Source organism: Quercus suber, unplaced genomic scaffold, assembly GCF_002906115.3.
Source record: "Quercus suber isolate HL8 unplaced genomic scaffold, Cork oak 2.0 scaffold_774, whole genome shotgun sequence".
Lineage (NCBI taxonomy): Eukaryota > Viridiplantae > Streptophyta > Magnoliopsida > Fagales > Fagaceae > Quercus > Quercus suber.
Genome location: NW_027070210.1, coordinates 145,254 through 168,637, shown reverse-complemented (window position 1 = coordinate 168,637; position 23,384 = coordinate 145,254). Strand labels below are relative to the sequence as shown.

The following is a 23,384-nucleotide window of genomic DNA, read 5'->3' as shown; positions in this document are numbered from 1 at the left end:
TTTCAAAACAGAGTCGTATTAGGAGGCTAATTTGGAAGGAAAGGAGGGGGACGAACAAGCACATCAGTACGCCAACATTCAAAACTAACGGATGTAAGGTTTTGCTAACAGCACTAAACTTTAGGATGTAAAGTTCTATTTTTCAAGTGTTAAGGAGTAAAATTTAAACAATTTTAAACTTTAGGCATAACTTGCAATTAAAAATAATAATAATAATAAATTAAATAAAAAATAAAAACTGACATGCCAAGCCACATAGTAACAAACAGGAACATAGCCGCAGAGAATCCAAAGTTGCCACAATCCGACACTCAAATCCGACCCCAAGTGATTACCCTTGGTGAATTGAAGAAGGAAATTGATGAGTGACGATGACAATCAAATGCTACAGCAACAGTAACAGTATCTCTGTCTCATTATCCCATTCGTCCCTCCCTCCCCCATTCCATGTTTTGCGGTTTTTCTTCACCAATCACTCCCCACCACCACACCAACTACCTTAACCCTCCAGGCCAACCTACCAAAACAACCAAAACAACCAAACCATAAAACCTAAATAAATAAAAAAAAAAAAATCCTTTCAAAAGTTCCTGGAGTCATTATTATTTATTTATTCCCTTGGATCTTATTGTTCACTTCTCTTTAACAAAAACCCATAAATTTCATGGCTTTTCCTTCATCAATGATTGCCTCCGTCTCCGTCTTGGTCTTCATGACCTTCCAACTTTCATACTCCATACCCTTCATAGTGCTTCATGGTAAATTTTTAATTTTTTTTTCTACATGTTTCTCTTTAATTAGATTGTTTGTTGAATATGTTTTTGTATTTGGGCATTATTGGATTTTCTGTTTCAATTTTTTTTTTTTTTTGGTTTACTGGGTATGAACAAATTGATGTCTTTGTTGCTATGAAGGAAGGTTCTTTGTTGTGATAGTAGTTTTTGTTATATAAAATCTGCAATCTAAAATTCTATCATTAATCGGTGTGTACACGTGTGTGTGTATATCCGTGTCTGTAAGTGTAAAGCTGAATGTCGAGGCAAGAAATCAAGTGGGTCTTCATTTTATTTGATCATTTAGGAGTCTTCCAGTTTCCATGTGAATTAAACTGTAATAGGATCAGTTGGAATATGATTATTTGTTTTTGATAAATTAAACTAGTAAAGTCAATTCAATATCATGTTTCAACAAGTGTCTTACGAAGGTAACTATTGCAAGTCTTTTTTTTTTGTGGGTGTACTAAAAATCTCCAAAATAGTAGGAAGATAGTGGAGCATAGAGAATTAGAGATATTAAAATCCTACTGCAGTTCATGTATTTCGTCTGTGTATTATAAAATTAGTGAAGGGTCAATAGAACTTGAGGATGAGCTCACAAAAATCTTAATTCAGGGGTTTGATAATGTAACAAATTCAATATTTGTGAGTTGCTGAGGAATAGGAGAAGAAAATGGCATATAGAGAAAAGAGGGTATGTACTGAACTACTGATTGCAGAATGATATCATAACTGATAAAATTTCATTTCTCACTTGGATACACCACACAACACCCTACTTGACTGATCTACTCTGCAAAAGCTTGAAAACATACATGTTGGTTGTGGGCAGAGGGTCCCATAATATCCATATTTCTCTTACAATTTATGCAAATTAGTTTTTAGTTATATAAAGTAAGCTTTGCCTTTGGAAGCAGAACAAAAAATTAGCCAAAAGGAACAATAATGCTTGTTTTATTTACAATTGTGCTTATTGCGTGATTATTCATCTTAGCAGACAAGTACAAGCTCTGTTAATCTTTTAGCATAAATTAGATTTTTAGAGTCGCAGTTAGCTGCATCTACAAAATATTTTTTGGTTTATTAATGTGCTTCACCAAAGAAAGAGGGTAAAAAATCATTAACATGAGTACATAATTGTACTTATCTTAATGATGCTCTAATCAGTACATAATTTTTGTCATATTTTATACGAAGTTTCAGTATTTTCAGTCCTGAGTTTCATACGTCTATTCGTTAGATTTTACAATTCCTCTCTTAAAATTTCTGGATGGGTATCAAAATCAAACTTAAAACATTTCTTTATGGGGATTTTAGTATTTTAGATTTATTTTTCCCTTGTTAGTTTTCAGAAATATTGCCTAATTTAGTGCTTTAATGGATTAGCTGATCATTGTAAATGATTTTATATATTGATTCTTATTGTTGTTAATACTTTATGCTCTGTGAAGTTGTTATTCTATTCTAATTTTCATGACAGGCATTGGAGATCAGTGCTCCAATCGAGGAGTTAAACAGTTCACTGAGCTATTGAGCAACTATTCCGGCGCTGAAGGATATTGCTTGTAAGCGCCCACAACATTATACACTCATAATGTTAAAAGAAATTCTCTATGTTATCCTCTCAAACAGTTTTTGCTGAGGATGGGTCAAATTGTATCCAAGAAAATAGTTTGTTATATATGATTGTGATTCAGTTCTTGTGGTCCTTGTGTAGCTGCTCCATTTATTTGATAATAAACCAAGAACTTACATGCATATAATGTTATCCTCTTAAAGCCTTGTTGTAGGTGTCAATCTGCACATAGGCTAGTCTTATTCTCATCTAGTTGAAGGAGGTTAAAGGGATATTTATATTTAATGTTTGTCCATTTTTACATTAATCTAACTCCTTTAACCTTCTGAGTTTGGATACTTACCTTGCGGTGATACATGCTTGAAATTGGACAGTAAAAAAGCAAATTATGCTTCAAAATGTCAAATTGACTTAGTTTTCAGTGTTTAAGATAGTACTTGGGGAATCGTTAATGTCATAGAGGGTCAAAGGAGGCATGATTTTTCACTCTTAATTCATTATATCATTGTAGATGATTATGCACCTACATAAGGGGTCTATGACTCCTAGCATCCAAATTGACTGGAATACAAAATCTATAGGGCATAGAAAACAACATATGCAAAATGTCATAAAAAAACTACCCATTACTTCATCAACTAGTTTTTGCAAAATAAAATTGTGTTATTCCATTTTTATTTTGATATCCTTTTTACTTTTTGGATTTACTCATAAAATTTCAAATTGGTCTATGATTTAAGGGACAAAAAGTAATCATGTGCACATGCGCACACGCACACACACACAAAACACACAAACATATCGTATGTGTTCTGGGAATTTTCAAAATTTTCTAGAACCATTTTTATCTTAAAAGTCATTAAGTACATTTTACTTTTGGGACATTTTATTCCAGGACTCTGTATAATAGTTCACCCAAGTGGTTGTTTCATTATTTGTCTATTTTTTTGATGTAAAGTTGCAAATGTAGTGTATTACCTCCATATTACCTCCATATGTTCATTTCTTTCCATACTGCAGAGAAGTTGGAGATGGAACATGGGATTCCTGGTTTATGCCTCTTGATGAGCAGGCATGTGCTTAATAGAACTAGGCCCATCTTATTGGAAGTTATGTTTTACATTGCATGGTTGTAATTTAAATTATTTTACATTTTTGCAGGCTAAAACTGTTTGCGACAAGGTGATATCTCTCTCTTGGTTAGAGTGGCTGTTTACCTCTCGTGGATCTTGAGGGTTGTATTTCCCTTCAACTAATTCAAGGTCATTATTATACTACAGGTGATGGAAATGAATGAACTGAAACAGGGTTACAACATAGTTGGTCTCTCCCAGGTGATTTGAGAATCAGACTTTCCTGTTTCAAATGTATTTGTAATGTAACATGATTTATGTAATGATCATTTGTTTACTTATTTAATAGTGTATTCATTTTTTCTTACGACATAGTATTAAACTCTTAAAAGTCATCCAATTTTTACATGATACAATCAATTGGAACTGAAACTCAGTACTTATGGAACTTATTAAATAGAACCATTCCTTAATCTCGCCCCTCTCAGTAAAAGATATGTCACTCATGTACTTTCATTAATCGCTTGAACATAACATGTTTAAATTCATTATCCCTTTTTTCATTTGATAATTCAAAATAAATTTGCTTCTTTTAAGTAATTCTCTCTCTCTCTCTCTCTCTCTCTCTCTCTCTGTGGTTTGTGCGTCTGTTCCTATATGTTGGTTGTACTTGTGCATCCTCTGTTTTGCTTGGTGATTCATTAATCAACATAACCTTGTACATATAATGTATTTTAGCATGTAAGAAATGAGTTGCATATAGCTTCTTTGAATGCACCTTAATTAAAAGTCCACTCAGATTTTCAAAGTCCTCTTGGGGACCCTTTCTTGCAGTTTCACATATCTCAAAAAATGTGAAACTAATTGTCTACATTTACAGTCAAGCAGTTTTATCATACCTAACAGTAACAAATGACCTTGAGGATTTGAGGCAAATTTCCTTGGCTACTAGACATTGAATGAATGAGTCATTGCTCATAAACTCAACTCAACTCAACTGTACAATATTAATTCCCAACAACAGGAATCAGCTTCTCGATTTCCTTCTTTACCATCTTGTTCCATGAAAATCATACCCCTCCAGTAAATAATATATCATCTTGTCTTTTTCCACCACCTCTAGCATGTTTCATTTTAGCTTCCTCTTGAACTTCTGGTGATTCCAACCCGAATTGTATCGCTCAGGTGAGCTCAATGTTATTCCTTGATCTGCTTGATCTACATAACTATGCTTGTTGTTTAGTTTGTCTTATTGTGCTAGGTAGCCTGTCTTAACTTTTATTATATACCTTTATTGAATTTACAGAACAACTTACATTCAAGCTTTAGGGGATGATTTTTTGAATTTGCTGTTGTTCAAGGATAATTTCTGTGGTTAAGGTCTCCTTGTCATTTTTATGTGTCAAGGTGATCCTAATACATACTAAATAAATCAAAATGTTAAATACATGTTAGTTTGCACCTTATGGTTTTAGGTGGGATGCTCTCTAATGATGCTTGGTACACTCAGAAACTGGTTTCTGTTTCTCTGATCTTATCAGGGGAAAAAAATATATTTTTGGAGTGTGCTAATCTACTTATCATGTTGCATTAATTTTTCATTTCATTGCTATCTAGTAGTAAATTAATGGTTAAATTCACTTTTTGTCCTTGAAATTTGGTTGTTCAATTTTCTTACCCCAAATTTAGAAAGTTGAAATCAACTTAGTCCCGGAATTTTGTAATAGGTATTAAGTTTGACCTTCAGTTATTTTGACATTAAAGACATTGCATGCATGGAAAATTGTGTGTTGACATGGCACATTAAAAGGCTTATATGGCCTGGCACAAATTTAATGGAATAATGACAGAAAGTTGAAATTGGTACCTTTAAAATATTTCATAGAAATTGCAACTTACATTGGCTTTTGATTCTCAGCAGGCAGCCTCTATGTACTGGTTCTCATTCTTCACTTTATTTGATTTAACAGGGTAATTTAATAGGTCGAGGTGTTTTGGAATTTTGCAATGGAGGACCTCCTGTAAGAACCAGTCTTTATGATAAACTGTGTTAGTTTAGTGTTTCTAATCATTGTTCAACCCATTGTATGAACTTTTTTTATAATGACCTTCTAGATTTTTTATTTTTGTTGACTATACATTTGTATGCCTAATTAGGTGAAATTGGCAAAATGAACGGTGGTCATAAGTTCATTATTCTGCTGGATAACTTTTTTTTTTTTTAATTTTATAAGATAATAATCCGTTAGATTTATGTATAAATTTTTTGAAAGCATTTTGACTTGATAAACTGTACTGTTTTTCCTTTTTATATATATATATATATATTTTTTTTTTTTGGGGGGTTCTTTTTTTCTTCCCTGTTCAGTAGCGGGAGATGGAAATGTGAGGTTATAACCATTGATCTGCCTGAAATATAAATCAATAAACAGACAGTTGAAGCTTAGAGTTAACACCTTTGTAATTTGAAATGATGATGAAATAAATTTGTGATAGATGAAGCAAAAAATACTCCAAGTCTCTGTGCAAGATTTTTTTTTTTCTTGAAAATTTTGAATACTCTAAATAACTATCATGTCATCTATATTCTGCTGTTAAATGCCATCCCAAGTTCTAGTCAACCCTTCTTGAGTAATTGACCAATAGGTTTTTTTCTCCATTTTCAGCCATGAAATTACATCATTTTGTTTTGTATATAGGAAATTGTTATTCCTTTGCTAATGAAATAAGGGCTATCTCATCCTTGCATACTCCGAGCATATGTTGCATAGGTTCATAAATCTATCTACAGAACATTGCCTTTTTAAATTAACAAAAAAAATAGTGGATATCCTCTATATAATACTGTTTGTAGTATTCAATGAGATTTTTTTTCCTCATACATGTTTGGACTAAAGTTATGGAATTGTCCCTATTAATTCTGAAAACAGGTTAAAAATTTTATATCTCTAGGAGGACCTCACGCTGGTACTGCTTCCGTTCCTCTATGTGGTGTAAGTATTACTGAAGTTAGAGTTGTTATAAAATATAATGTAAATAATTATATCTAGAGATCATTGTTACTTATCAAAAAAAATAAAATATAATAATCTAGATATCATTGTTATTGTTCTTTGTATGCACTTTAATGGTCCAACCAAATTAGCAGTATCCCTGTGCTTATTGTGAATATCTACGTCTCACCAGATGTCCTACATCAATTCACTCAATCACATTATTTAAATAATTCAAAAACATAATTTTAAGACTTAGGGAAAAGTATGGGGCCTTCAGAGATAATATCCATTGTCTTCATTTTCCACCACTCTTCTGCATTTTGTAATTGAAGTCTATTCTGGAGAACTTCTAAGTTTTCTTCTCTTTTTTTTTTGGGTTAATGCCTAGTTTCTGCATATTACATATTGTTAAATTTTGACAACCATTTATTTAACTACTAATGCTTGTCTCGGATAATGAGCACCTAGGACAATCATGGCAAAAGACATGGTAAGGAGTAGATGTATTCTTAAATTAACTTCTTTAATCTTATCTTGAGCTCTGTCCGATATTCTTATGTGGTCTTTTGCTTCTACAGTCTGGTGTTTTGTGTATTATTGCGGACAGACTACTCAAGTCTGAGATCTACACTGACTATGTCCAAGTATAAATCTCTCTCTCTCTTAACTTCTATAGCATTTTTATTCCTTTAGTGAAGTTGGATTCTTTCTTCTTGTCACTCTTTTGCTGTCAAATTCTGTTATCTTACGATGTCTCTAATAAGGCATGGCCTTTGATTTCCAAAATCACAGGATCACTTAGCTCCCAGCGGTTACCTCAAATTACCAAATGTGAGTAGTATAACCTGATGAACCATTACAAATATTGCAGTGATCTTCTTTTCAATTGCTTTTGGCTCAGTGTTCTTTTTGAAATTATCCTGTAGTCAAAGGGGGCGTAGCTGGTTTTCTTGGCCTTGGTCATATAGCCATGCATCTATATGCATTGATAATTTTGCACTGTATCATATTTCTGTCTTTTCTGAAATAGCTGAAAACCTAAACATCAGAATTTACTATTACATTTCCAGGCTATTCCAAACTATTTAGAGAAATGCAGATTTCTTCCAAAGCTTAACAATGAACTCCCTGACGAGAGAAACTCCACTTATAAGGAACGGTTCATTAGCTTACAGAACTTGGTGCTTATTATGGTAAAGTATTTTTCTTCTTCAGTTTTTTTCATTTTTTGAACAGGCTTATCATGGCAAATTGGTGAGGTACATTTCCATTTAGCAGCATTCTTGGTTCTCTCAAATTTCTTAGATTTTCTCAGAAATAGAAAATTTTAGGTTATGATGCTGTCTCTCAACCTTCTCCGTCCTTTTTTTTCCCCTTGTATGTTCAACAGTTTGAGCATGACACTGTTTTGATACCTAAGGAAACTGCCTGGTTTGGATATTATCCAGATGGGGCCTTCAAGCCAATTTTACCTACGCAACAGGTATTATTTTTATCTTGAAACAGAAAGTTTACTTTCCAAATTTAAATATTTGCTGAGATGGAATCCCATTGCCAAAAATGGGTGGCAGTTCATTTATTTTAAATGAACCTGTTCTATTTACTGTTATTTCTGTGTGTGTGTGTGTGTGTGTGTGTGAGAGAGAGAGAGAGAGAGAGAGAGAGAGAGAGAGAAAGAGAGAGTTATATAACTGCAATTACCAACCCAATCGGTGCCCAGATACTCATAGCAGGACATAGCCATCATTTAGCTGAAATGCTAAGACATTTAAATTGCCAGTATTAGCACTTTTACTAACAGTAAACGATGCTGCAACTTTTAAATCAGGACAAAAGCATGACCGAAGACACGTTGGTTACTATAATGTTGGAAAAACAATACAATGCTAACAGTGCATTTAGGTGAAGCAAGGGAAGACTTTGTTTTGACCATTGAGAATGTGAAGGAAACAATTAGATTATTTGTCACAATAAATTGATGATACATTGCATTGAATCTCAAGGTGAAAAATTAATCAAGGGTTGTCTAACTCTTTAGAAGAAATTTGTAGCAGACAATGCAAATCATTGGCTATGAGAGTTGTGTTGCATGATCAATGGCCAGGACATAGTTCTGCAGTGTATAACACGAGTTTAGCATGATAAAGACATCAGTTGTTTTTTCCTTGGAACATAAAGAAGTTTTTATCACCTTAATTAAGCACTATAATATAAAACTTCATATGTGCTACAACATATTTTTTTGTTTTAAGATTATGTGGTATCTTAGTTTTTTGTCACTCGTTGTGCAGACACAGCTTTACGTAGAGGATTGGATTGGTTTGAAAACCTTAGATGAAGCTGGAAGGGTCAAGTACATCAGTGTTCCTGGAAATCATCTTGGAATCTCCAGAAGTGATATGCAAAAGTATGTTGTGCCTTTTTTGGACGGTAGTGCATCAAGAAAGAACAGCACTGAAAAGGATAGTAACATTAGGGTGCGCGGAGTCCATTGTTGAGTTGTGCAAGGCAACAAGAGAGCAAACTGTGCCTCAATTTGAGGAAAGCGCATCAACTTAACTGATTCTCGAAGGATCATCATCTTATTCGTGGCCCTCATCAATGAAGAGCTTCATCAATGAACTTCTTGGGCTCATGAAGGAGTCAGTGTCTCACACTTGATTTAGATTACCTTGTTTAATTAAACCATAAATCAATTTATACGTTTGGTGGGGATTGTTTTCATGTACAGTTTTATTTTTCTTTTTTTCCACGTTTGCCTCACAATCTCTGGTTGAAGCTTGCTGAAGCACTCAGTTTATGGTTGTGGAAACATGTTTCCATATGCAAGAACAAAGTTTGTTATACAACGATGAAAACAGTGCATCATTATTGGCATTCATATGGTTAAGGGATAATTCATATCTGGTACTGTGCAAATTTATAAGGCCCACTGTTGTTAACTTTTTTTCTTGAACATATGCTTGTAATCATGCTATCCATTTTCTGCGAACCTCTCCTATCGCATGTGAAAAACTTTGTTTCGATCCTCTTAACTACCAAATTTTAATTGATTGAGTTCAATTCTTAATATGGGTAGTTAATTAATCAAGGTTCAAATTACAATGCATAAACAGATTCAAATCATAGAGCACATAAACCATAAACACATGCACACAGACTCATTATTGATGGATGTGGTGCAAACTGCAAACGATAGTCACACAACTTCCTGTATATGTAGTTAGAAAACATACTTGAGCTCTCCACTCCTAGTAGCAACCACAGGCTCCTGCCTTGTGCTTTCTAAATTATCAGCTGTGCAAACGATGCTTGCATACTGAGCCATCTACCACTCCATGTGCTTAAGATTAACATAGTGCAATTCCCCATAATGTTTCAACTAGCGAAGTTAAAAGATGTAAAACATAACAATGATGATTTCATGCCATAAAAGTTGACTTGAATATGCCAACATATTTTGCAGTCTCATAACATTGAATGTAAACAAACAAAGATTAGAATAATCCTTTTCAAATATTCACATTCCTTCACAATAAGAATTCAACTTCTTGGTATACAAAGAATGTTAGTTGAAACTAACTTTTTTTCACTATTCACAATTCATTGCCATTAATCCACAATTCATTACCATTAATCTTTTGTTCATCGGTTGGATTGAACATAATCCTTGAATTGTATCTTATCTTTGCAAACATGCAATGTTGCACTAGAATCAAATCACACATGAAATACTCATATAACACTATGATGATCACGCACACATCATTTTACATGAAATAATTCTTTAATAGCATTTGCCACACTCGCATTGCTATTTGCTATTATTCCTTTTCTTTTGATTTTAAGAATCTGCATTCATGAATTTGAGGTCATTCTTTCAACAAATGACATAGCCTTTGAGACTATTTAGATTATTCTTTTAAGAACATTTATTAACATTTTAAAAAAATGCTTCTATATCGTGCCTATAATGTTCAATCATGAAGATTTCCTCCGATGTATCTACAATTAAAAAGAGGCGTCATTTTCGCTTGCCATTGACCAATCTTTCTTTCTCTTAAGTATTGTTCCATTGGATCTTCATAATAATGTTCTTCACAATGCTTGATGCATCACTATGAAAGCCACTTCATATCCTTCTTTCCATTTCTATGAAATATTATTGAAGATTTTTGGAGAACAAAGGAGTAAACAATAAAATAAACAAAGAACAATGGCTTAAAGGCCTTAATGGACGCTATCCTTAAGCAATATTTGCTCCCATACAAATTTGTCTCAATGAAACAAACTTATTAGATCTTACAAATAGCAATTTTGAAGATTCCCACGTGGTATTTTGTGTTTTTGAAATTTTATGATTTTCTTGAGTGAAACCAATATCCAGTTAATAATTATAATTTAAACAATATATAGTTATATATAGATCATGAAAAGTCACAAATGATATGTTATAACTATTAGAAATTTAGAAGAACGCTTTAGCCTAGACAATCTCTTGACATCCACAAACATTTAAATATGAAGTGATGCAACTGTATTTGACAATAAATTCTACAGAATTTATAATTAATCTCACCTAACACTCAGTTGAGCAAGTGCCTAATAGAAATACTAATGTTAGCCCCTCGCTCAAGCTAATGTCTTACGGATTCTCAAAAAATTAAAAAATTAAAAAGCTAATGTCTTACGAAAGAGTGACGAAATCACAACAAATGTATTTTTAACTTGCTTTTCTCTAGTTTCTCTTTCACTCTATTTCTTCATAACTATAACAACACTTTTCCACTACTAAAGTGTGATCAAACTTGCATTACATCGTATTTGGATATGTAAAATATTTCACACAAAATAAAAACATTGTTTTAGGTACGAAAGTAAAACTTTAAAAAAAAAAATTTAATGACAAAAATAAAACATGTATTATATTTTAAGGATAAAATGAATTATTTTTATATATTTTTATTGAGCTAAGCTTTAAACGCAACAAATTTTATAATTATTAAGGTAGCATGTTATTATTAATCGACATATATAGACTCACACTGAGACTATTTTATCATCCTCGTTCATGACATACTTTTTATAGAACAAGAAATGAGATAACTGATTTTTTTTTGATAAATTATTTTATTTTATTTTTTATAAAAGTCATATCTACCTTTTTCTTAAATAATTTATTAACAAAATATATTTAAAATTGATGAAATTAAAGTTTACATCTCATCTTAAGCAAACTATGTGCCATGTCGGTATTGGTTATTATATAGGACAAAACCAGAACTTTCGTTGTTGGTTAAAAAAAAAAAAAAACAAAAACAAAAACCCCAAACTTAAAACTCAGTCAGTGTTACTTTCCTCACCCTACGTGGCAATTGAATCACTGACTTTCACAATTATTTCCCTCACCGCCTTTCACACTTTAACCTTCTTTTCCCACCAATCCCTCCACGTTATTTTCCATTCGTTTCCCTTTGTCCTCTCTCTCTCTCTCTCTTTCTCAGAGTTTGTTGAGCCAAAAAGGTGGAGTAGAACCCAGGCCATCCTCTCATCCAAGCAAAACTCTAGCCTTGGGTTAGGGTTTTCTCAATCCCAAATTCCTCTCAAATTTTCAATTCTCAAATCCTCCCCATCCTCACCGTCCGATCGATCCAATTTTCACAAAATATGGTGATGATCTCCTTCAGAAACTTCGATTCCAGATCAAACTCCATCCCGATCCTCCGCTCTTCGATTCCTTGTAGAAATTCCAGTTCCCGTCTACTACTTCAGTAAATTCTTCCACAAATTTAGAGAAAAAAGAAGAAGAAAATTTTAGGGTTTTTATTATTATTTTTTTTTTTAGGGTTATGGTGTGAAAAATTAAGGTGATGTGAATTGTAATTATGTTGTGAGGTAATTAGGTTTTATTTCGTGTCAGAATTCGGTGTTTCAGTGATTGATTAGTGTGTATCTGTTTGTGGATATTATTATGTATATTGAGGAATTGAAGGGGGGAGGGGAGGTGGGAATTGGTGAAGAAGTGACTAGTAGGTGTGTTGGCGATAGGGATTTCGATTTAGGTATCGATTTTGAGCGCAAAGGCGTTGTTGTTTCGGATACGAAGCGGGTTTTGATCGGAGCTGGGGCTCGCGCTCTATTCTACCCGACTTTGCTATACAATGTTGTTAGGAATAAGATTCAGGCCGAGTTCAGGTGGTGGGACAGGGTCGCTGAGGTATAATTTTCTTGAATTTGTTTATTCCTTATAGCTATTTCACTATATGATGTGCTATATATATATATATATATATATATGTGATGTCTGTTCTTGTTGATTGATTTTGGATGGTGTGTTGCAATGAGTTGCAATTTTGTGAAGAATGTTATGAATGGTGTATTTTTCATATTAGTGTTTGTTGATTGATTTTGAATGATATATACGTTGTTTTCTGTGATGACGATTTTGTTGTGGTTTATTTTAATTGAATGAGTATTGAGTTGCATTTTTTTAGCTTGTTTTTATGTGGGTATTTCTGTTTTTGTGAAAAAATGTATAGCAATGGCCATAGGTTTTTAATACCAAATGTTAAGGAAGATGAAATAGCTCAAAAGCCAGGGATTTTGTTGGTGTTTTCTTTCTATAAAGATCTACAATGGGATATAGGGCTGATTATTACAGCCAGTCATTCCACTATGATATGCAAAATATACTTTTTCCTTTTGATTCCATTCAAAATCTGTCTCCCCCCTTACTCCTTCAAAATTGATTGACATTTTATCTGAGCAGAATGGGGACCACATATCATAAATCCTTTTTTAGTAAGTGGAAAGCGGAGAAGCAAGTATAACAACAACAGCAACAACAGCAAAGCCTTAGCCCCAATTTTTTTGGGGTCAGCTATTGATCCTTGATAAATTAGTTTGGGTTTGTCACATGTATTACTTTCCTTCATTCTATTCTACTTGAAGTTGCACTCATTGTTACTTTGTTAATTGACATGTCCTTTTTTATATTATTAATGCTAATTTAATTTTAGTCTTCCTCTACTTTTTTCGCTCCATCAACTTGAATCAACCCACTCTTTCTTGCCACTACCAGTGCATTAATCACTCTTTTTGGAACATGACCAAACCATCTCAAGCGACTCTCCCTTATCTTTTCATGAATAGGGCCGCCCCCATCTTTAATCAAGTATAATTGAAAGAACATGGAAATTCCTTAATTGTTATGATTTATTATTTGTACCATTCATTATGATAATTTTTTGTGGTCTCTATCAGGATATATTATTTCACTGCACTTCATATTGCAGCTTATATCTTGCTGTTTCCCCTAAATTATTGGTCTGTTAAAATTGTTTCATTTTTTTATCCTTGTTACTTGATATTCATGGAATTTCTTGTGTGAGCTGTGCAGTTTATTGAATTTTTCATTCCTATACATTGTATGTATTCTTTTCTCCCAAGTACTTTGCTGATTAATTCTGTTTTCCACAGTCCTTTATTGTAAATTTAAATTCAATAGCTTCTGCTAGCTGCTGTTAACTACTTTTCTCTTTTTATCTGTAAGTAATGGGAAATGGCTGCATGTTTTTGTTAATGATATAAACAGTTTTTTTTCCTTACAAGTTTCATATGCATTTGTTTCACTGGTGACTATTTTTTGGGTATCTGTGGTGTTTATTTATTTTTATTTGTATTTGAGAGTAGTACTTATTTGTAAGAAACCAGATCTAATGATCCTATTTTCAGTTTATACTGTTAGGTGCTGTTCCATTCCCTACTGATGTTCCCCGCTTAAAGGAGCTTGGTGTTTGCGGAGTGGTCACACTAAATGAGCCCTATGAGACTCTGGTTCCAAGATCTCTATATTATGTGAGTGTTCTATCCTTTGTCAGTATGCAGCTGGATACCTTTTCATAAATTTTTAAATGTTAAAATTCTAAAATGTTTTTAGAATTTAACATCAAGGGGTAGCACAATTGGCTGGGGACCGTGCCTCACAAAGGAGAGGTCGCTAGATTGAATCTCCCCTTCCCTCTTCCCTTGGGGCCTAAACGTACTCATCAACTTTACTAGGCTTAATGTTTATTTATCTATTTATTTATTTTAATGTGTGTATATATATATATATATATATAATTTTTCTTTTAATCAACTGTGAAACTTTCTGGCTGGTATGAGCATTAGATACTTCTGTACTCTTTAATGCCTTCATTAAAAGGGCAAAAGAGGCTGATTCAGTTTTGTACTCCTCTATACTTGAGGAGATTCATCATAATTCTTGTTTAACTAACTATATTTTGTTTAAATGTGAACGTAAAATCTGCGTGGAAGAGAAATAACTTGGTTTCTCATGTCTGTGCTGCTTCTGGAAGAATCTAAAGCTGTATGAAAATAATCTTAAGACGGTTTAGCAAATATTTAAGAGCCATTCGTTCTCTAATTTAATGGCATATCCACTCCCCTAGTAAACAACATTTGGTGGATGAGGTCACCAATTTAATCCAGCCTGATTCTTAATATTCTTTTCAAGTACTAAATATTAAAGGGAATAATATTTTCTCTTTCAATGAAAGAAGATCCTGTTCAATAAAGCATTTTTCCACTTAAATAAATAGGTTTTCTTCTGACATTTTGCCTTAGGGGTTTAGCGCATAGTCAACAAACTTAATTTGTTCACCTTGAACATATGATCTGGTAACTATTGTGGTGGGATGCTGATCATTTATGTTTTTCTCGGCATAAATCTCTCTTTGATGTGTTTGATAATCATTTATGTTTTCCTAGGCACATCTGTAAACTTCCATCCTAGGCTTTCATCCTAATTTGAGGATGTTTATGAAGTTCCTCTATATAATTTACAATCTTATTTATTAAAATTGTTGCAGGCTCATGGTATTGACCATCTGGTGATACCAACAAGAGACTACTGCTTTGCCCCATCACTTAATGATATATGCCATGCTGTAAACTTCATACATGGTAAGCATTCTTTGCACCATCCTTTTCCTGCTTTGGATTATGTAGAACAATATCAGCTTTTTTATCATTTGATGAAATTTGTCTCCAAATGTCAGGGATGTGGTTATTTAATTCTCAATATATAATAAATCAATAAAACTTAAATTTCCTTCGAGGAGATGTTTCCTATGAATATCTGAGCTTTCTCATGTCATTATCTTGCAGAAAATGCGTCTTGTGGAAGAACTACATATGTTCACTGCAAAGCCGGACGGGGACGCAGCACTACTGTTGTAATATGCTACCTGGTCAGTTCCCTGCCAAAGAAAAATTCTTTTAGCTAATCTATTGAAACTTTTCCTCATATCCTGAGGTTCAATTTTATTTTATAGGTGCAACACAAACAGATGACACCTGAGGCTGCATATGACTATGTGAGATCAATCCGGCCAAGGGTGCTTTTAGCTTCCTCCCAGTGGCAGGTATTTATTAAACTTTTGGTGAAGGTTTTGCATCTGATGTCTGGGTCATTATCTGAGAATTGACTTTTGAAACTCGGGAATTCTTGTTTTTCTTTGTTTAGAAGAAGACGGCTAAATTTCCATTTTACTATGTGTTTGACCATGCATGGGAACTGAACCATGTTATTGTTAAGCTTCATTTAGGTTAATCATTTAAGAAATGCTTTCAGGCTGTTTGGTTGGTGTGTGTCCCACTTAAAAAAAATAAAAAAAAAATAAAAAAAAAACTTGTTAGTCTAGATGTTTTCAAAAAACACAACTTAAAAATGGTGTCTCTTTTTTACTTGCAAACACCAAAACAGAACATCTTGTAGATGTTTTCAAGATTAGTTTTGTATTTTTAACAAAAGCAGTGGCAATTTTAAAAATAAAAGCCATCATGCCTTCAAATTGCTTCAGACAGGGCTTTTTCTTTTCTTCACCTAGATCCATTCTCATCATCTTCTTCATTATACGTCTCTCTTTGCAAAATCCCATTGCTTGCCATTGCACATTGCTTCCCCCCCCCCCCCCCCCCCCCCCCNGATGTTGAGCTTGTTGGAAGCATTTTTTTTCCTTCAATTTTTGTTGGTAATTGTTGTTGGTTTGGGTGTGAGGAAGGATTTGCTGTGTTGTTGTGTGTGGAAGGTTTGGGTCTGCAAGGAGGGATTTGCTGTATGAGGAAGGACATGAAAAAAAGTTTTAAGAAACTTAAGTCAACAGGTTTTTTCTTGTTTCGCATTTTAAAATTCAATTTTTAATAACTTGAACCAAACAGGGTTTTCTGCCACTGTAGTACATTTCCAGTGTAATTGGTTTGGCTATTTTTTTTAATAAAGTTCTTACGTTATTTATCTATATATATATGTATGTATGTATGTATAAATGTTTTGGAAAAAATATTTTCAAAACCAGTTTTTATCCTTTTTGAAAACATATTTTAAAATTGGTGAACTAATTTTTGTTTGGACCGTAGGTCTCAAGGATTTGAATTACCAAAATGTTTCTTTTCACCCAATGAGATTCTTTCTTTCTGGGCTATGAATTAATGATGTTCATTTTTTTTTGTGTATTGCTGTAATTTAATCCATATTTAGGTGGGGAAAAATAATTATTGTTTTTCTAAGCAACTCTTTGTTCGTTGAAATTACAGGCTGTCTTGGAATACTATCATCTTATTGTGAAAAAAGCTTTTATATACACCCACATGAATGATCTAATAATGAAAGCCCCAAGATCAGCAGCTTCGCAAGATCTTATTGCATTTGATGATGGATCTGTGGTTGTTGTAACTGAATCAGATCTTGAAGGGTACGACTCAAGTCTTGATCCAGGTGCTGTGGGAAGTGAGATATGGGCTGATTTAAGTGTGATATACCGAGTTCGAGTTGTCGGTCAGGCGGCTCTGGCAAGAATCTCATGCATGTGGGTCGGCTGCCGTGCACAAGAGAGGATTTCAGGGGAGAAGTTGCGCAGCGAGAGTAGCTGCTCGATCAGGGCTGGTCATCTGGGAGGAATTAGTGTCATCCAAGTCTACTGAGACAAACCTCCGAAATTGCATAGAAGATGTTTGATAAAGTTTTCTGTCCTTCTAACATTTCCCTTTGCGTACACAAAAAGTCAAATAATGTTTTTTCTTTAGGCAGATCTGAAACTCTGGTTGTTCTCCCATGTAAATTGAGTTGTTACTTTTCTCTTGAATGAAAATGTAAGAAAGTTGAGCATTATGAGCCGAATAAATAAATGATGATATCATGGAAGATTGCACCAATGTAATCATCAGAAGGTCCTACAGTTTTAGGAGCGCTTTGAACCACAAAATCGCAAATTACTTGAGTCTCCTCACGCGTGAACATGATCAAGTGCCTCCAAAAAATTCAATTACACTGACTGGGAGTGCAACCAGGAACAGGTGTCCCAAAAATGCTTATCAACAGTATGGGCATCTTTCCTGAAAATCTTATGCAAAGATGCGGTATCTCTCTCTCTCTCTCGTGAAAAGAAAAAACAAAATAATCGTTTTCTGAGTTGTAATTGATTTTATCCGCTCTGGAATCTAACATATACGGTTCAAAAAATTCTTAGCTTGCATTTGGCCCATGGCCAAAAGCAGCTTCTCTATAATCTCTGCTTCGGCCGATCTTTCTCACTAAAACTACAAATATTCTGAATAAGACGTATAGACGTAACAATTAGGCAGCATGTTGTTAAAGTTTCATACGGAAATCAAAATATAAAATAAAACTTGAAGTACTAAATTGAAAACATTGAGAGTATATAATTTATAGCTTAGCCTAAAATAAAATTACTCCACTATTATTTCTAGCGTGGGTTTTTTATTATATTTTTTTCCTTCTGCTAAATGGCGTCGTTCTTGGGTTGGCAGCAGTGGATTTTAATTTGATGTAAAACGGTGATGTTTTGGGATGGCTGACGTTGCAAAAAATTACACATCAGATGGCTCGAGTGTGCTTCGGGTGCTAGCATGTCACTTGACACTCATATGTAAGCGAGTCTACTAATGGAAGAGCTACTTTTGCTATTGAAGGAAACTTCAGAGTATAAAATTTAAATTTTTAAACTTTAAGATATAAAATTTAAACAACCCTGAACTTTAGAAGTGTACTTCAAAATTTATTCTAAAAATTACATAATCTTACAGATACACTTAAATTTACACTACTTGAGTAGTTAACTTTTATTATTTTTATATATATATATATATATATTGCTGAATTGAGTTGTTAACCTATGATAGGAGCAACATTACTTCCACATTAAATCATTAATAAGTTTGGAGTCACAACTTTTTTCATAACTGTTGAGATGACGAGTTGTAAATGGTAGACAATAAAGTAATATCTAATATACCTAGATAAAAATCAATAACAATTTGACAACTCAATAATTGTGAAATTTGTTTTGAAAGATATTGTGTACATAGCATTGCTCCTTTCACATAGGTCAACCACAAATACTGTTGATGTAGGAATCTTTAGTTGGGTTACATGTCCAAAAAGACTACAGTCTAAGGTCTTCTGACCCTGTAAACATGAAAAATGAAACTAATTGAGGGTATTGGTGTGGTACCGGCTTAAAAGTGTCCAATGCTCGAGTAAGGATACCTCGAAGAAAATGATTCTAGAATTGTTGATAGTATTGTGTACCCTTTGCTAGTGAGGCGGGTAGGCTTTATATATGAATAAGTGAATGACCGTTGGAAGTCATTTATATGTCTCTCCCCATTATTGGGATACTTATGGTCTTGTCTGTAATGTGTGCTAGTTTAATGGATCCTAGTGACCGCTGAGTAACCCACTATAGCATTGAATGTTTTTATCGGTCACATCCTTACTTTTTTTCTTTTTTCTTTTTCTTTTTCTTTTTTTTCTTTTTTGAGAAGAACTTCCATACTTAATATAGGGTTTAATGCTGTGGGTATCTGAGGGCAGAAGGTCGTCCATATGTTTTGGAGACCTTCTTTTCCTATTTTCATTAGACATTTTTTATAATGCACCAAAGATAACTTGACACATTAGTCACGGGTAGTGGGTTCTAGTTAACTCAACAAGTAAAGTCTCTGATTGTTGAATAAAAAATTTAGAGTTCAATTCCCGCCTGTACTAAAAACTGATTGGTATTTTGGTTTGATGATAGAGAGCTATTATCAGAAGCGAACGCCATAGGTTGAAACTCTTAAAAAAAATAAATAAATAAAAGTCACGAGTTGGATTTATTTTTCAATTAATGCTAACAAGTACCCTTAAGGCATTGGTTAATAATCTATTTTAGGAAAATTTTGACAACTTTTATGAAAAATTAAAAAAATTATCAAAACATTAATTTTTTTTTTTATTTCTTTTCCCATACAATCGTTAGCATTTCTCTATTTTAAAAAGTAAATGGTTTAGCAATGGATGAATAAATTCCTTCTGTGTCTTCCTACTCACTAAAGGATTAAGTACAAGGCATATTAATCACAACCACAAACCATTAAAATATATGCAATATATGCTTCTCACTCCTTGATGCTCTCATAGAATGGGTGTGGAACAAAAGTAATAATAAGTGCGTTTTTACAGCGATGTTAGAGAAGCCCAACCAATAGACCATTGTCATTAACTTTAATTAAGATGGCCTAATGAGTACGCAGGTAATTTCCTTTTCATCCTTGGGGCCTAAAAATACTCATCAACTTTACTAGGCTTAATGTTTATTTATCTATTTATTTATTTTAATGTGTGTATATATATATATATATATATAATTTTTTTTTTTAATCAACTGTGAAACTTTCTGGCTGGTATGAGCATTAGATACTTCTGTACTCTTTAATGCCTTCATTAAAAGGGCAAAAGAGGCTGATTCAGTTTTGTACTCCTCTATACTTGAGGAGATTCATCATAATTCTTGTTTAACTAACTATATTTTGTTTAAATGTGAACGTAAAATCTGCGTGGAAGAGAAATAACTTGGTTTCTCATGTCTGTGCTGCTTCTGGAAGAATCTAAAGCTGTATGAAAATAATCTTAAGACGGTTTAGCAAATATTTAAGAGCCATTCGTTCTCTAATTTAATGGCATATCCACTCCCCTAGTAAACAACATTTGGTGGATGAGGTCACCAATTTAATCCAGCCTGATTCTTAATATTCTTTTCAAGTACTAAATATTAAAGGGAATAATATTTTCTCTTTCAATGAAAGAAGATCCTGTTCAATAAAGCATTTTTCCACTTAAATAAATAGGTTTTCTTCTGACATTTTGCCTTAGGGGTTTAGCGCATAGTCAACAAACTTAATTTGTTCACCTTGAACATATGATCTGGTAACTATTGTGGTGGGATGCTGATCATTTATGTTTTTCTCGGCATAAATCTCTCTTTGATGTGTTTGATAATCATTTATGTTTTCCTAGGCACATCTGTAAACTTCCATCCTAGGCTTTCATCCTAATTTGAGGATGTTTATGAAGTTCCTCTATATAATTTACAATCTTATTTATTAAAATTGTTGCAGGCTCATGGTATTGACCATCTGGTGATACCAACAAGAGACTACTGCTTTGCCCCATCACTTAATGATATATGCCATGCTGTAAACTTCATACATGGTAAGCATTCTTTGCACCATCCTTTTCCTGCTTTGGATTATGTAGAACAATATCAGCTTTTTTATCATTTGATGAAATTTGTCTCCAAATGTCAGGGATGTGGTTATTTAATTCTCAATATATAATAAATCAATAAAACTTAAATTTCCTTCGAGGAGATGTTTCCTATGAATATCTGAGCTTTCTCATGTCATTATCTTGCAGAAAATGCGTCTTGTGGAAGAACTACATATGTTCACTGCAAAGCCGGACGGGGACGCAGCACTACTGTTGTAATATGCTACCTGGTCAGTTCCCTGCCAAAGAAAAATTCTTTTAGCTAATCTATTGAAACTTTTCCTCATATCCTGAGGTTCAATTTTATTTTATAGGTGCAACACAAACAGATGACACCTGAGGCTGCATATGACTATGTGAGATCAATCCGGCCAAGGGTGCTTTTAGCTTCCTCCCAGTGGCAGGTATTTATTAAACTTTTGGTGAAGGTTTTGCATCTGATGTCTGGGTCATTATCTGAGAATTGACTTTTGAAACTCGGGAATTCTTGTTTTTCTTTGTTTAGAAGAAGACGGCTAAATTTCCATTTTACTATGTGTTTGACCATGCATGGGAACTGAACCATGTTATTGTTAAGCTTCATTTAGGTTAATCATTTAAGGAATGCTTTCTGGCTGTTTGGTTGGTGTGTGTCCCACTAACTTGTTAGTCTAGATGTTTTCAAAAAACACAACTTAAAAATGGTGTCTTTACTTGCAAACACCAAAACAGAACATCTTGTAGATGTTTTCAAGATTAGTTTTGTATTTTTAACAAAAGCAGTGGCAATTTTAAAAATAAAAGCCATCATGCCTTCAAATTGCTTCAGACAGGGCTTTTTCTTTTCTTCACCTAGATCCATTCTCGTCATCTTCTTCATTATACGTCTCTCTTTGCAAAATCCCCCCGCTTGCCCTTGCCCATTGCTTCCCCCCCCCCCCCCCCCAACCTCTCTCTCTCTCTCTCTTCCCAGAATTGATCAACAGGTCATGACTTGAATTTATCCAACCCATTTGCCATTTTGCAATTTGGGGTCGTATCAGTCACAACCAGTGCAAATTGAACTGTCACAACAGTATTTCTTCAATTTTTTATTATTTATTATTTTTCTGATTCTTGCAATGTTTTGTGGAAAAAATTTGGGTGGATGTTGTGCTTGTTGGAAGCATTTTTTTTTTCCTGCAATTTTTGTTGGTAATTGTTGTTGCTTTGGGTGTAAGGAAGGATTTGCTGTGTGTTGTTGTGTGTGGAAGGTTTGGGTCTGCAAGGAGGGATTTGCTGTATGAGGAAGGACATGAAATAAAGTTTTAAGAAAATTAAGTCAACAGGTTTTTTCTTGTTTCGCATTTTAAAATTCAATTTTTATGAACCAAACAGGGTTTTCTGCCACTGTAGTACATTTCCAGTGTAATTGGTTTGGCTATTTTTTTTTAATAACGTTCTTACGTTATTTATCTATATATATATATATATGTATGTATGTATGTATGTATAAATGTTTTGGAAAAAATATTTTCAAAACCAGTTTTTATCCTTTTTGAAAACATATTTTAAAATTGGTGAACTAATTTTTGTTTGGACCGTAGGTCTCAAGGATTTGAATTACCAAAATGTTTCTTTTCACCCAATGAGATTCTTTCTTTCTGGGCTATGAATTAATGATGTTCATTTTTTTTTGTGTATTGCTGTAATTTAATCCATATTTAGGTGGGGAAAAATAATTGTTGTTTTTCTAAGCAACTCTTTGTTCGTTGTAATTACAGGCTGTCTTGGAATACTATCATCTTATTGTGAAAAAAGCTTTTATATACACCCACATGAATGATCTAATAATGAAAGCCCCAAGATCAGCAGCTTCACAAGATCTTATTGCATTTGATGATGGATCTGTGGTTGTTGTAACTGAATCAGATCTTGAAGGGTACGACTCAAGTCTTGATCCAGGTGCTGTGGGAAGTGAGATATGGGCTGATTTAAGTGTGATATACCGAGTTCGAGTTGTCGGTCAGGCGGCTCTGGCAAGAATATCATGCATGTGGGTCGGCTGCCGTGCACAAGAGAGGATTTCAGGGGAGAAGTTGCGCAGCGAGAGTAGCTGCTCGATCAGGGCTGGTCATCTGGGAGGAATTAGTGTCATCCAAGTCTACTGAGACAAACCTCCGAAATTGCATAGAAGATGTTTGATAAAGTTTTCTGTCCTTCTAACATTTCCCTTTGCCTACACAAAAAGTCAAATAATGTTTTTTCTTTAGGCAGATCTGAAACTCTGGTTGTTCTCCCATGTAAATTGAGTTGTTACTTTTCTCTTGAATGAAAATGTAAGAGAGTTGAGCATTATGAGCCGAATAAATAAATGATGATATCATGGAA

The 23,384-nt window shown here is 33.6% G+C and overlaps 3 protein-coding genes across 3 annotated transcripts; all 3 read left to right on the top strand.

Moving 5' to 3' along the window:
• Positions 1-277: 277 nt before the first annotated feature.
• Positions 278-9,326, top strand: LOC112032101 (uncharacterized). The gene is made up of 12 exons (XM_024064869.2): positions 278-758; positions 2,257-2,341; positions 3,373-3,424; positions 3,514-3,534; positions 3,633-3,686; positions 5,396-5,446; positions 6,356-6,418; positions 7,000-7,065; positions 7,214-7,252; positions 7,492-7,614; positions 7,812-7,904; positions 8,713-9,326. The coding sequence occupies exons 1-12, from the start codon at positions 665-667 to the stop codon at positions 8,917-8,919; spliced, it is 948 nt and encodes a 315-aa protein (XP_023920637.2). The 5' UTR covers positions 278-664; the 3' UTR covers positions 8,920-9,326.
• A 2,553-nt stretch (positions 9,327-11,879) lies between these two features.
• On the top strand, positions 11,880-17,594 carry LOC112032024 (phosphatidylglycerophosphate phosphatase PTPMT1). The gene is made up of 6 exons (XM_024064760.2): positions 11,880-12,638; positions 14,156-14,278; positions 15,295-15,388; positions 15,593-15,675; positions 15,760-15,849; positions 17,021-17,594. Exons 1-6 carry the CDS (start codon positions 12,393-12,395, stop codon positions 17,405-17,407), a joined length of 1,023 nt encoding a protein of 340 aa, XP_023920528.2. The 5' UTR covers positions 11,880-12,392; the 3' UTR covers positions 17,408-17,594.
• A 2,414-nt stretch (positions 17,595-20,008) lies between these two features.
• LOC136064832 (phosphatidylglycerophosphate phosphatase PTPMT1-like) lies at positions 20,009-23,384 on the top strand. Its single transcript, XM_065767124.1, has 5 exons — positions 20,009-20,020; positions 20,885-20,978; positions 21,183-21,265; positions 21,350-21,439; positions 22,778-23,384. Exons 1-5 carry the CDS (start codon positions 20,009-20,011, stop codon positions 23,162-23,164), a joined length of 666 nt encoding a protein of 221 aa, XP_065623196.1. The 3' UTR covers positions 23,165-23,384.

What these genes read in the sequence shown, in the direction of transcription:
- LOC112032101 (XM_024064869.2), top strand. Translation starts at nt 665, where the DNA reads ATGGCTTTTCCTTCATCAATGATTGCCTCCGTCTCCGTCTTGGTCTTC. An exon ending in TTTGCAATGGAGGACCTCCT is followed by an intron (nt 5,447 to 6,355) that starts GTAAGAACCAGT and finishes TTCTGAAAACAG; the next exon opens with GTTAAAAATTTTATATCTCT. An exon ending in GTTACCTCAAATTACCAAAT is followed by an intron (nt 7,253 to 7,491) that starts GTGAGTAGTATA and finishes TTACATTTCCAG; the next exon opens with GCTATTCCAAACTATTTAGA.
- LOC112032024 (XM_024064760.2), top strand. Translation starts at nt 12,393, where the DNA reads ATGTATATTGAGGAATTGAAGGGGGGAGGGGAGGTGGGAATTGGTGAA. An exon ending in GGTGGGACAGGGTCGCTGAG is followed by an intron (nt 12,639 to 14,155) that starts GTATAATTTTCT and finishes TCCTATTTTCAG; the next exon opens with TTTATACTGTTAGGTGCTGT. An exon ending in TAGCTTCCTCCCAGTGGCAG is followed by an intron (nt 15,850 to 17,020) that starts GTATTTATTAAA and finishes TTGAAATTACAG; the next exon opens with GCTGTCTTGGAATACTATCA.
- LOC136064832 (XM_065767124.1), top strand. An exon ending in TGCTGTAAACTTCATACATG is followed by an intron (nt 20,979 to 21,182) that starts GTAAGCATTCTT and finishes ATTATCTTGCAG; the next exon opens with AAAATGCGTCTTGTGGAAGA. An exon ending in TAGCTTCCTCCCAGTGGCAG is followed by an intron (nt 21,440 to 22,777) that starts GTATTTATTAAA and finishes TTGTAATTACAG; the next exon opens with GCTGTCTTGGAATACTATCA.